The sequence below is a fragment of the Hyperoodon ampullatus genome (assembly GCF_949752795.1).
Source record: "Hyperoodon ampullatus genome assembly, chromosome: 1".
In the NCBI taxonomy this organism is placed as follows: Eukaryota; Metazoa; Chordata; class Mammalia; order Artiodactyla; family Ziphiidae; genus Hyperoodon; species Hyperoodon ampullatus.
In genome coordinates, this window is record NC_136914.1 from 215,588,812 (window position 1) to 215,603,445 (window position 14,634).

Here is a 14,634-nt window from a genome sequence, read left to right on the forward strand (position 1 = left end):
ACCATGCCTTTTTTTTTCTTTTTTAGGTAACATTTTGAATAGTTTCTATGTTATGGGCACTACTCTAAATGCTTTACATGTTGTGAGACTCATAATTCTTAAAACAACTCTATGAAATAGGAACTATTATTCCCATTCTACAGATTAGCAAACTGAGGTAAGAAAATATCAACAAATTAATGACCTAAATATATGATAAACAGCAGGCATACCTCTCAAATCTCAGAACTTGTCCAATAAATGCATTCTTAATCAAAATTAGAGTAATTAACTGCAAAGTATGTAATGATTTCTTGTGTTTAGATCTTAAAGCTACTTCTAAAATATTTCACAGACCTTCCCTACAATCAAGGTTTTTAAGAGTCATAACCCAACAATAAAAGTTTCTCCATTCATAAGCTCTGAAAATCATACCAACTGTATAGCAAAAGCCATCATACGATGCTAATATAAGAAAACACTGTGATAGCGGGACTGGTTCCTATGGTATAAATGCAAACTCCAAAGTGTCTCAGATGACCCCAATATTGATGCTCTACATTCATTCATCATGCCTTTAATCACTGTTGATCCATTCAACAACTATTTTTTAGTGTGAATGACTAACAAAACACTATAAACTACCTTGCCAGAGAGAGCAAAGTATGGTTATGGTATCTATCATTTAAGGCAGTATGATTTTAGGGTGGCCCCAGTTTAAAAATCTCCTGATCAACTTCTGTGTCTGTAACTACTTAGATTCCCAAAGTAACAATTCAGTAGCTCAAGGATGAGGGGGGAAATGCTGCCACATTTCATGAATTGTAAATGAAATATCATTTTCATAAGGAAAACTGCATGGTTTCTAATACTGGGAGTTAGTAAGTTCTAGAACACATCTTTTTAAATTTAAGGGTGCTGTTGAGGTTGATAAGCTAATAATGTAATTTACTGAGAAGGGGAATTTATTTTATTCTGACTGCCTTCTTTTTTTTTTTTTTTTTTTTTTTTTTTTTTTTTTTTTTTTGCGGTACGCGGGCCTCTCACTGTTGTGGCCTCTCCCGTTGCGGAGCACAGGCTCTGGATGCGCAGGCTCAGCGGCCATGGCTCACGGGCCCAGCCGCTCCGCGGCATATGGGATCCTCCCAGACCGGGGCACGAACCCGTATCCCCTGCATCAGCAGGCGGACTCTCAACCACTGCGCCACCAGGGAGGCCCCTGACTGCCTTCTTGACCCTCTAAGACTTAACCAATTTTCCCAAAGCAAGATTGAAACAAACAAAATTTTAATCTTAATTACAGTGTCAGGGAAGGCTTACAGCCAGTAACCCAAGAGCAGGGCTGCCCTGCAAATCACCAAAGGCAGGACTTCTAACTCCTGCAATGCCTTGGCAAAGCAGAATTTGCCTTTTAGTTGCATTACAAGGGGCTGTAGGAGGCAGGGGCAGAAAGTCAGTTCATACAGATGATAAAATCAAACAGCTTTCGTTTGTAATGGTGCTGCAAGGTTCTTGCTAAGAAGGAAAGACCAAGTCTAAACTTTGATTCATTCAATATGCGTGAAAGCTGTGGGAAGCTGCAGAGAGAAGTAAACCCTCACAGAGCCTGCAATCTGTTCGGGGGAGAGATGTGGAAATAACCCCAACACCAGAGCAGAGGCTGCGGGGTGGGACATTAAATCCTCACAGCAAGAAAATTTGAAGTAAACTGCTACAGCAATACACAGTAATGAGCCATTCATTCTGGATTATTAATACTCATAAAGAAAGGAAGAGGAGGAAGAGACTGGGAACACACCAGACAATATGCTGAAACCTGAATGGGAGACACGGAATTAGAACAGTACCTTGCTAGAGGGACGGGCAGGAGGGCAATTCTGGAATGAGGAAAGACAGGAACAAATGCACAGGAGGCTTAGACGTAAGGGGCCAGCCATAAGGTGAGACAGATGTAATGAGAAATGAGGCTAGAGTAAAGGCAGAGAACCATCTCTAAGCAGACAGGGTTTGAGATTCTATTCTGAGGCAGGGAGAAGCACAGAAATGGGACAAGGTGTAGGACAACATAATGAGACCTGGTGTCTGAGAACACGGCACTGCAGAGGTATGAACATGGCTGGGGCGGGGCAAGGAGACCTGGAGGCAGGAAAAAGGGGCCAAGAAGTTTGCCCCCACTTGGGCTTGAACCAGGCTAGCCTACCATGCTCCATAATTAAAACAGGTTGAACAAACACTGCTGAGTTTCATTTGGGTTCTACGGTCCTCAGGCATAAAGGCCCAAGATCTGGGGCCAGCATTTCAAGCTTCTGCTCTCAGCGTGGGCCCACGTCCAACTGCCCACAGGTCTGTGCACGGACTCTGCACCTACCCACCTGGGGCCTCTGCTCAGCAGGAAACCTCTTCTCTCTCCATCCCCATCTCTTCCTGTTATCCTCGGCTTCTCCCTCTCCAAAGAATCGCAGGGTCCTGTGAATTTTACCTCCCTAAACGGCTCCTGAACTTATCCATTTCTTTCTCTCTCTACTGCTACCACCCACATCTCAGCCCCATCAACATTCACCTGAATGAGTGCAACAGTCTTCCCTCATCCACCCTCATTCCTGTACAGTCTGTTCTCTGTTCTCTCACCGTAGCCAGTGTAACTTTTTACAAAGGACAAATCTCATCATGTTACACTCCTACTTAAATTTCTACTGCCCTTAGGATGAACATCAAAATCTTGACCACCGCCTCTAGAATCTGGCTCCTGTCTACCTAGTAGACTTGCACCCCATGTTCTAGTAATATCAACTTTCTTTCAGTTTCCTAATATGCCAAGCTCCTTCCCCAGTTTGGACCTTTGAATTGTTGCCCCTCTATGTGATCTATTTTACCATATATACCCTGACCTTCTAAATCCACAACTACTCAGCTTAAACATCACTTGCTGACACCAGTAGTCCACCTCCATAATCTCTTAGATCAGTACTGATAATCACTCCTCCACAGTACTGATCAAAAAAATGTATTTAAATAATTATATATTGCACTGGTAATTACATGTTTACTTCCTGTCTGCCCCACTCAAATGTGACTTTATGTCTTGTATCTCCAGTACAAAGCACTGGAGAGAACATAGAAAGTGCTTGACAAAGTCTCAGTTCATTGCTATCAACTCTAAAAAGCCTTTCCCCAGGACTTCCCTGGTGGCGCGGTGGTTAAGAGCCCGCCTGCCAGTGCAGGGTTCACGGGTTCGATCCCTCGTCCGGGAAGACCCCATATGCCGAGGAGCAACTAAGCCCATGCGCCACAACTGCTGAGCCTGTGCTCTAGAGCCCAGGAGCCGCAATTACTCAGCCCCCGTGCTGCAACTACCGAGCCCACGTGCCACAACTACTGAAGCCCGAGCACCTAGAGCCCATGCTTCGCAACAGAAGAAGTCATTGCAATGAGAAGCTTGTGTACCACAACGAAGAGTAGCCCCTGCTCGCCGCAACTAGAGAAGGCCTGCGCACAGCAACGAAGACCCAACACAGCCAAAAATTCATTAATTAATTTTAAAAAATAAACATAAGGAGTGGTGATTGTATAGCACAGAAAATATAGCATATATATATATATATATATATATATATATATTTTAAAGACCTTTCCCCAAATCCTTATTTGGAATTACTTCCTCTCTTTCTTTTACACCCCAAAGTACCTCACCCCTTAATGAAAACACATTTCCCAGCATCCCTCACATTCCAGTGATATGTGTGAGCGTTTACCTGCTCTAGACAGTAAGCTACATGAAGACAGTGACTGTTCTTTGGTTCATTCTTATAGCTGTTAAGTTCACATTTCTCCCCAACAATCTGTTCATAGTCAAAGAGCTAACAAGTATGTCTACTGTTGAAAAATTGTACACCATCAACAAAAAGTTAACCAAAGGGGTGGGGTGAGAATTACCTGTTTCTGGTTGAGCTGCCTTTTCTTTCTTAGCACCACTGCCACTGGGGTGGGATCGCTTCCGGATCATGGACATGAGGGATCTTTAGGAGAAAGAAACAGATCAACAGGATTAGTGGATGCCTTATGATCCAAGAAATAAAATGTACAGATTCTAAATAATCAGTAAAAATCCAACTCTTCTCTAAGTGCATGAATATATAACTAGAATTTAAGTAGCCTACTTTGCACTTTAATAAACTGTTAAATTTTTAAGGAACAGAAAGATGTCTCATCCCTTTACTGTGTAAAAACCAAACTAGTTACTGGGGGAAGGGGGCTGCTAACATTATTACTAAGTTTGTGCAGAGACATCTGCAAAGCAAAATAGATACAGAAAACCTTTCAATATCCATATTTAAAATTCAGAAACAGCTATCTATGTAATACATTTGAGCGAGAGGGAAGGACAAAAGAATTAGGGGATGTTTTGGTAAATATCTATTTGTGAAATATGGGCATAAAAACATCTGAATCTGCACAACATAGACCAGATACTTCAGCGATAACATATATTCAGACCACTGTCTCTCTGGTCCATGTTTTAAAAATCTGTGTAAAATCCAAATCATGATAAATTTGACATGAAAATTTAAAACCTCCATATATTAAAAGACATCATAAAGAATAAATAGAAACTCTACAAATCAATGAGAACACCCAACAGAAAAAAGGACAAAACCAAGAAACCCTATAAAAAAGGATGTCCAAATTTCCAGAACACATACAAACAGGTTCTTGACTTCTTTAGTTATTAGGAAAACACAAATAAAAGCCACATTTGAGGTTTTACTACACACTCATCAAATAGGCAGGAAATTTTAAGTCTGATAATATCAAGTGTTGGTAGGTTTGTGGAGTAACAGGAATTCTCAAACTGAAGATGTATAAATTGATAGCACCACTTTAGAAAACTGTGCAGCGTGAAGATAGACATATCCTATGAGCCAGTGATTCAACTTCCATATATCTTACAGAAATACAAGCACTTGTGCACCAGGAAGCATGTACGGGAATGTTCATGTAGAATTTCCATAACTTCCCTGAACTGGGAATGACTCAAATGTCTATCAGTATTACAATGGATAAACACATTTTGGGACATTCATAAAGTGGGTTACGTATCAATGAATATGAATGAACTTTGGCTACCTAAAATAATATGGATGAATCTTACAAAATAATATAAAGTGAAAAGAAAAAGACACAAAGGAATACACTACAATTCCAATTATATAAAGTTATAAACAGACCGTATATGTATTTACAGTAGTTTAAGGATATGTATATAGGCAAAAAAAACCATTTTCTTTAAGAAACGGATAAAAGGATAGGACTTGAGGGTACTAGCATTGTTCTATTTCTTGATTTTGATGGTGATTACGTGAATACTCATTTTATATTATTTTAAACTGTACATAAGTTTGTGTACACTTCTACATATATATTATCACCCCCACCAAAAAAAAAAAAAAAGAATCAAGAACTTTGAAATTCTTTCAACTACATTATAAATGTCCTCAGTGTGGTAAACTGGATTTGACAAAATACAGTCCTGAGGAAGACAAACTGGGAAGAGAGGCATAATGCTGCCTCCAGAAAAAGGGGCAACTGGATACACAGTACTATTTGCTCTGAGGACAGAACTTGATGTTCCTTAACCACTATCATTTTTAGATTTTTTTTTTACTTCTTACTTCTATCTTTGTTTATATTATTAATCCCCTCCCTAATTGCCTTTTCTTAAAATTCTCACACATACTGAACAATCTCCCACAAAGCATAGCAAAAAGAAAGTGCTACATCCTACTCTACCCTGTGAAGTTTCCAGGACTTACCAACTGGGAAACAATCGGTCACTGAGCTTTTAACTTCATCTAGTTTGTCTTCTTTGGGCTCATAGTGGCCCAAAATGTAATTAAATTATTTTCACAAAACTTCTAATTTGCACAGAACTTTAAAACAAGTACATTTTAATCCATAAGGTGAGGGAATTAAATGATGCAAACTTTATTTTTTCCATTCTGTCAACTGAAGACAGGAATATTCAATGTCTACTTGTTAACATTCCATAGAAGGGTGGGGTTTGGGGAGGGCTCTCACTAACCAGAGGCCTCTCCTCATTCTGTAATGACCCCATCTCTGGTTCTGAGGGGAAGTTTTGAGAATGCGTATTATTGTACATAAAGATTACAAAGCAAGAAGTTATTTGTACTGCTCAGAACAGTTGTACGTATTTACATAAATGAACTAAGAATATATGTCCAACACTGCAAACCACCTAAGGAGATAAGAGAAAGTGCTAGCTTTAAATGTTCTGAAGTATAAGCTGAAGACTGATATGGTGTCCACAGGAAAATCATCTGTAATATTAAACAGAACTGTCAAGATGTTGCATAGACTAAAGAGAAAATATCAACAGATAGTGTGAGTTTCACAGGACAGATGAGAAGACCAGGACAAGACATCTGGGACCAATCATCCAAACCTCTGGCTAAAACTGCCCCAGGTGGAAAATATTCACCTTGAAATTCTTCAAGTGTTCTTCACGCCCACTGTGATGCTTATTTATGAGTCAACTTGACTGGGTCATGGGGTACTCGGATAAATGATCAAACATTATTCTGGGTATTTCTGTGAGGGTTCTGGATGAGATTAACATTTAAATTGGTAGCCTCAGTGACTGTCCTCCCTAATGTGGGATGGGCCTCACTCAATCAGTTGAAGGCCTGAATACAACAAAAGGTGACCCTCCCCCAAGTAAGAGAAAATTCCTCCTGCCTGACTGCCTTGAAACTAGGACATCTGCTCCGTCCTGCTTTTGACTCAAACTGAAACACTGCCTCTTCCTGGCCTGTTGACCTTCAGACTGAAACAACGCCACAGGCTCTCCTTGGTCTCCAGCTTGCTGACTCACCCTGAAGATCCTGGGACTTGTCAGCCTCCATAGTCGTGTGAACCAATTCTTGAGAATACATTCTTTTTATGTATATGATGTGTATGTACACATGTACACACACACACACACATCCTATTGGTTCTATTTCTCTGGAGAACCCTGACTAATACACTAATATACCCTACCCTTTCCCCATGAGCCACACCTGGCCAGGACCCGTCCTTTCACTCCATTACTACAAAATGACCAAGATATGCCTTTTTCCTCTCTTAACTCTCTCCCATCTGTCCTCTAAGTCAAATGAGCAGGAAGAGGAAGGGAAAGCAATAAAGCCACAGGCTCTAGTCTTTTTCTTCCACTTCCACTTCTATCCATGATCTACATCAGGGTAAAACAAACAGCTCAGGAACAAAGCTGGAAAACCTTGATTAGTGGATTCAAAGTCCATTGAAACTCAATACAAATGCAAATATACTTCTTTTTTTTTTGCGATAGGAGGGCCTCTCACTGTTGTGGCCTCTCCCGTTGCATTGCCGAGCACAGGCTCCAGACGCGCAGGCTCAGCTGCCATGGCTCACGGGCCCAGCCGCTCCGTGGCATGTGGGATCTTCCCGGATCGGCACGAACCCGTGTCCCCTGCATCGGCAGGCAGACTCTCAACCACTGCGCCACCAGGGAAGCCCCTGCAAATATACTTTTTTGACAAGAAAGTACTCCTTACCAAAAAAATAAAAATCTCTTTCTACTGAGAAATTATATCTTATACTACTTAAATTCACCTTAAAATAAAAATCATTCATGTTATTCAATGAAAATTTTCTTTAACGGGCCTTATAAGAGTTCATGCTTTAGATATACATAGTCTGAGTCCTACTTTCATTTCTCAGTGTGACTGTAGGATGCTTTTTGAGAAAATATTCTATTTAGGTTATACTTTACTTTTAATTCTAAGGGCTCTCAAGGTTTCAGAGACTAAAAATTAAAGGCCAACAGCAAGATTATAATCGTTTTTTAATAGTTCTCCCTCCTCACAGACAGAAGTGACCTTTCTTATCAAGCTCAAAATTCTAGACCTTAGAAAAAAATCAAAGTGATGAATTTCCTATTTTAAATGTCAAATTCAGAATACCTCTTACAGATTTAGCTACCCAGGAGAGAAAGAATTTAAAATACCTGAAATTCTTTCAATTGACTCTTGGATCGATCACGTGTAAAAATTATTTTGCCTTAACTACTTCAGTGGCTTAAAGTAGATCTGTTAGGTTTTTGTTAGTTCAGTACTTTTATTTTTTAAATAGCTGAACAAAGCATAGCTTTCAAATTCAAGTTAGTGAGAGAAAAACATGAAAAACATTCTGGAGAAGCTCAAAATTCCTTGATCGTCCAGCTAAAGGAAATCCTAATGATACGGACTGAAGTTTTAAAACTGAAGTATTATCAAAAAAATTTTTTTAGATGTCTAGCTCCTTGGTTTGGAACATCCACATGAAATTTAAACATCTACAACAGAAGAACACTGTAGGCCACAAGATGTCTTTATATGTTACAAGAAAAGAATGATAAACTGGCCTTCAGAAAATTCTCTGAAACACCTGCTGATATCTTTCATACTTTTTACCACCACGCCCCTCAAAATGATGCATCTAAGCCTGTATTGCTTAAAAAGGGTACCAATAGCATAAACTTCAGTTTCTCTGACAAGGACTAACATTTAATGCAAAGCAGTCTTCCTGCACGTGCTTACCGGATAGGATTTGGAGGGGGAGGAGGAAGCGGTGGTGGAGGAGGAGGCGGGGGAGGTACCGAATTCTCAGACTGGTTCACCCGTTTCTGGAGTTCATCAACTGCACAGAGAGCAAGCATTCAGAAAAGAGCTGAAATAAGCAACTTAACACCTTATATATGTGCAAAGGAAAAAACAACCACTCTCAAAATCAAGTTCTTTTATTAAAGCAAAGTTAGAAATTTCAGTATGAAACTGCAGAGCTCTTTAAACTTTTTATCATCAGTAAGAGAGGCCTTATATATGTTACAAAAAATTTACCATCTTTTTGCTATATATACAAACTATGGAAAAGAAAAAATAAATCAAGACAATGGCTGGATGGGTGGGAAGTAAGGATTGAGAGTAGGCTGAAGAAATATTTGTTAACAATAGAATTTACTACTCAAACACTAAGAAATTGTTAATACTTGACTTTTAAAGTATACAGACCAAGAATTAATTTTAAAGATGACATTTAGTGATGAATTTTAATAGCATACTTTCCTCCTCCACTTAATCTCCTTCAAAAACTGCAAATCCTAGAGTTCTTGATTTTAACCAGACTCAAGACTCTCAGAAACTTTTTGCTCTTTTGAAGAGCATTCTGGAAATATAATTTATTCATTCAATTCATTCAAGCCATTAATGAAACAAGTACTTACTAAGCTCCAACAATGTGGAAGAGCCTATGCTCAGTGCTGCTCATGACACAGTTCCTGACTTCAAGAAACTCAATTTGAATTTATATCACCGATGTGAATGCCTCTAATTGGGCTCTAATGGGCTACAGGTACTGCACTCAGGAATAGCTCTCCCTCTACGCAGCCACTCTACTTTCCATGACTGACTACCCTAATGATTTGTGCATTTGTTTTTACCGTCAACACTTAAATAAGCAGTGGAGGCCAGGCTCCCTGACATCAAGAATCCTCTAGTTATTTCATATGCATGTGTCTGTTTCTCTAAAGGGAGTTTGAGATCCTCATGGACAAAAGGCATGGTTTCTTTTCTTCTACATTTCTTCTACATTTCTTATAGTACCTAGGGTACTAGGTATGGCTGGGTACACACACAGCAGACAATAACTAAAAAGAATGGACTACTCCTTAATTTTAGATCAATTAAAAAAATAAATTGTAATTCACTTTCATTGTGGATTAGAAAGCATTGAATATTTTTTAAAGGAAAAAGCCTACTTGATTTTTCTGTACAGATTTCAAAATTCTAGTATAAAATTAACCAAAAATATCTGAAGTGAATACTGAAGCTGTTATAAAGGGAACAACCTGCCCCCTTAAATTACCTACTTTCCAACAGAAACTTATTACTTATCCCTGTGTAGTACTCCAACTCACACATTCTTGTTAAGCCTTCTAGAACTGAATGAATAAATCGTTTAAGTATCTCCTGGTGTTTTAAAAGTTTTTCCATTTAATATATATATTGTTGTCCATTTTATCGTTAGGTGTGATACTGAAAGTATTATTTCATGTGCATAATTAGACATCGAAAATGAAGGTAGTATAAACCTAAAAAGTTTAATTCTTTTTAAAAATGCACCCTAAAATGAATAAAATAAGTATTTAACGAACACTCATCTCTGAAGCCCTGAGAAATGCTGAAGTTTTGGTCTTCCCACATTAATGATATCTCCGTCTCTTAATTCTGTATGTGATGCTCATAAAGGCTGTGAGTCCAAAACAGAAGTCTAAATATTTGTGAATCATTTGATTACAGCGACCGTTCTAATGAATTACAATAGTCAGAAATAAGAAATTTAAAACAAATCTTGGTATTTTTCTATAGCATTTAGTAAATGTACTGGTCATGAGAGATTCACATAGTAATAATAAGACATAATAGGCTACTCATTGCTTTTACCGGAATGCTTTAAATTTCTAGCTTTCTCCTCAGAATTCTGATATTTCAATTCCAATTCTTTTTTATCTTCTTCTAGAAGCTCCAGTTGCTGTTTGAGGTTGTGCATCTCTTTGCGGAGAGTTTCATTTTGTAGCTGCTCTTCTAATTTTTTGACCTATAAGTTATAAACAGACTTTTACGTGGTGACAGTTTTTCCTTTGTCAAGGAAAATAAGGGGAAAAATAAATGTTTCCCTTTTACTTTGCACTTCATAGCAAAGCGATTACAATACATCTTAAAAGCCACACAAATCCTAGTATACAGATAATACTTAAGATCACTATCAGCAATGTGATTCAATATAAATTTATTGAAGACTTATGTCCCAGATAATTTAATTTTTAAATGTGAGTAGAAAAAGTAAAATATTCATTTAAGTAAAAAATTCATTTAAAACAGATTAACATTTTTCTGCCCAGTTTCAAAAGAAAAACTCAGGTAATATTAAAAATTTGGTGGGACAATTTGGTAACAAATATCAAAAACCTTAAAAAAAATAAGGAAGAAAAGACCCTTGATTCAGTAATACTACTTCTAGAATTTGTGAAACAGTAAGACAAGTGTTCAAATACATTAACTAGAATGTTCTTTGTAACAGGGAAAACTTGGAAATAACCTAAATGTCCACCAATATTACTGATTTAATAAATTATAGTTATGCTCGTTAAATGAAATACTATGCAACCATTTAAAAACCACATAACCTCACTATACACTGACATGGAAATATACATTACCAAATGGAAAAAATCAGGTTATAGAACCATATGCTTGGCATGATTCCATTTAACCTATATTCATAAAACTATACATTTACATAAAGTTTGGATATGCACCAAAATATGGGATTTTTAACTATTCTTAATTTTCTGCTTTAGCTTTTTCTGTATTTTAAAAATTTGTTTTATTATAATCATAAAAACAACACAGCTGTGTTTTAAAGATTGCTGAATCTGCAAGGGAACTTATAGACAGGTAAGAAATATTTTAAACCACATACCTGAAAGATTATCCAGAATAATTGTATGGTATAGTATAATAAGTTTTACTGACTGCTATAAGTTCATTTATAACTTTTACCTAATCTTCAGTACCTTTCCCACTACCCCAACATGGAACATACACAACAACTTAGTCCCATCCTCAATACAATTTACTAGGTTCTTGCACGCATTATTTACTAAATGAGTTAACTACAGTAGTAGAACTTTTCAGAACCAAAATTTCTAGCATAAGCTAAATAAAAATAAACCTTCTTTCATTCCCTTCATTTGAAAAGGTAATTCCTGCATATGGGGACAAAAAAAATTATTTCCCTTCCATCCTACTCCCCAGGCCTCTTTCCCAGGGGCAAGCACAGTTACCACGTATTCATCTAGAGGTTCTCTACATATACGCCAACATTTCTCATGGAAGAAAGAAAAATTAACTCTACCTCACAACCAACTTGGTAAAAACTCCAGGAACTTCCAAGGATTAAATGTCAATATTGTTGCTTAAAGAGACTTCGACAGGTGGTAACAAATGGCAGCTAACAGCCTTTCCTTCACAAACTAAGTACACTGTAAGTAGTATAAACACTGATGTAATTTTTCTCAAGTGGTTTCTTTAATTTGAAAGGCTTTGTTCCACCTCTTCGCCTCTCCTCCTCTCTGCCTCTCTTTCTCACCCACCACGGTGACTATCCTTTCTGCCTAGCACACACAGGTAGGCTGTGTCAGCTGGAATAGCTCTACTCATACAAATTGAAATAACCACTTAGGAAGTCTTTAAACATATAGATTTGTACAAGTTTACAAAATCAGAAATTTTCCCTAAGCAAATAATTACTACTAACATGGACTTTTCCTCCCTCTTTGAATAAAACCTATGCCCTCCAACAAGCTCTTTGAGACCACTACACAATACACTCTCCTAGTGTATGCAGTCTCCCAAAACACAATCAACTCAACTTGGAAATGTGGATTTCCAAACTGCACTATCCAAGCTCTTTTTGAGTTGTATCTCTTTCCCTCGCTTCTTCTGACCCTTTGGACAGTTTAAAGATCATTATAAAGCCTACGACAGTGCATAAATTTTAGTGGGATACTATAAATTAAATTCATTTGGTAGTTATTTTTTCTAAAAGGTGAAAAGACTGGAAAGACTTAGTCACTTAGGCAAAACATGGAACTATGAGCTACTGGACTGACTCTTCTCAATCTAAGTATGTGTGTGTATTAAAACTCCAGGAGAAAATCTGGTACCTTTTGTTGATGCTCAATTCTCTCTTCTTCAAGGAGCTGTATGAGTTTTGCATTTTCATCTAAAGCTTTCAAAAGCTGCTGGTCAGGAGCAGAGTTCTGTAGCAGAAGGTGGCTTTGTCTCTTTAGCTTGTTTTGTTCAATAAACATCTGCAAAAGTTAATTATAAAAATGTATATACCAATCATTCTCACACATCTCCTCAACTGAAACTGGAACAAAAGGAAAAGTGTGTGGAGTTCTTATTAAAAAGTTAAAGGCAATTTCTGAATTATAGTATAATGATTTTAGAAGTAATGATTGCTATGATTTCATTCATAACTTTTATATAATCTTTAGAACCTTTACTCTTGCCTCAGCACAGTATATATACAATAGTTTAGTCCTATACTGAAGTTTTTAATAATTTATTATTGCTTTAAAGTACATTAGTACTAACAGTAGCAGCTAATATTTATCAAGAACTTATGCCAGGTATTCTACTAAGTATTTTATACACATTATTTTAATCCTTACATCAATCCTATGAGTCGAATGTATCTGCTATGAAGAGCTAAAATGTACTAAACACTATGGGACAGATACAGTGGCAATCATTTTACATACATTTTATCATCTAATCCTTAGAACACCACTGTCAAGTAGACACTATTATTACCCCACTTTTACTAATAAGGTAACTGAGGCTCCGAGGGGTTAAGCAGCTTTCTCAAAGACACAAGTGAGTAGCAAAATCAGGATTTAAATCCAGATCTGTCCGATTTACAAGCCCACGCTCTTAACCATCTGGCTAATCTCCGTCCTCTGCTATCTACTAGACCTAAGATTCTGTCTTAAATTAGTTTTTCCCCAGTGTCGAAAGTAGTTAACAATAAGAGGGTAAAGAGGAGAAGGAAAAAGGTATATTAATATTTACTGAGCATTTTATAAAACAATTTACATATATTATTAACTTAATCTTCACAACTTTACATGACTGAAGGCAACATTATTTTCTATTCACCCATTATTTCTTTTCCTTAATACCCTACACAAGTCAGCCAATGGGTGATTCCAAGCATGAAATGTTTTTCAAATTCTGATATCGGGCCTATCTTACAGTAGAGCAACAACATTTTCAAGTGAAATTTACATTCTTCCTCCATCTAACACCTCATTTCTCTGTAAAAATAGGTATAGATAGAGTGTGAATGAATGTGTGTGCGCACACAAGTGCCAGGCTGGAGAAAAGTGAGACGGGAGGTGTCCACACACTAGGGAAGAGTAATCAGTATTCCATCACAGTATCTTAAATTTGAGATCAATGGTTTAATTGAAATGACTTATTTTTTCAGGTTACTATTATTTTAAAAAATTATTTTTTTATACATTTTTCCCTCTTAAAACTTAACTGGTTGGGGTCCCTTGCTGGTACCTTAGAAAATATCTCAGTCAACATGAAAGGCCAGCAAAAAGCAGCTGACGTAAGTGAGATTCTCTGGCTTCCCAACAAATGAGGCCTTTTGCCAAGAGAGCTCAGAGGGCAGGAGCAAACAGAGAGGAAGCAGTCAGCGAGGCTGACCAGGACAGAAGTGGGAGCTCAGCACTAAGACAAGGCAGGGCACAGGTGACCATCAATGCCAAGGGTGCTTTATTACTCTCCCTGCACTGCTTCTCTGTACTCTGGTTCTCTCTTGGGAAAAGGGATAGCTCTCCTTTTCCGTGTAGCACTCAGGAAAACTTGCTTAACTTTACATGATTATAAATGATCTCAACTCTGTTATTCTGGAGAGAAAAGAATAAAGATATGTCTTAGGGATGCTAACAACATGAATTTCTTTTGCAAAACCCTGTAACAATCCTTAAATTACGATATA

General features: G+C 37.6%; 1 protein-coding gene across 1 annotated transcript in view; it reads right to left on the reverse strand.

The window, feature by feature from the left end:
* The window catches only part of SHTN1 (shootin 1), a 100,738-nt gene that overhangs the window by 31,558 nt on the left and 54,546 nt on the right, over positions 1-14,634 (reverse strand). Inside the window, exons 9-12 of the mRNA XM_079717947.1 lie at positions 12,782-12,928; positions 10,497-10,650; positions 8,595-8,694; positions 3,913-3,995 (exon numbers count right to left, since the gene is read on the reverse strand). Of these exons, the coding sequence (XP_079574073.1) occupies positions 3,913-3,995; positions 8,595-8,694; positions 10,497-10,650; positions 12,782-12,928 (484 nt within the window). The remainder of the gene's footprint in view (positions 1-3,912; positions 3,996-8,594; positions 8,695-10,496; positions 10,651-12,781; positions 12,929-14,634) is intronic.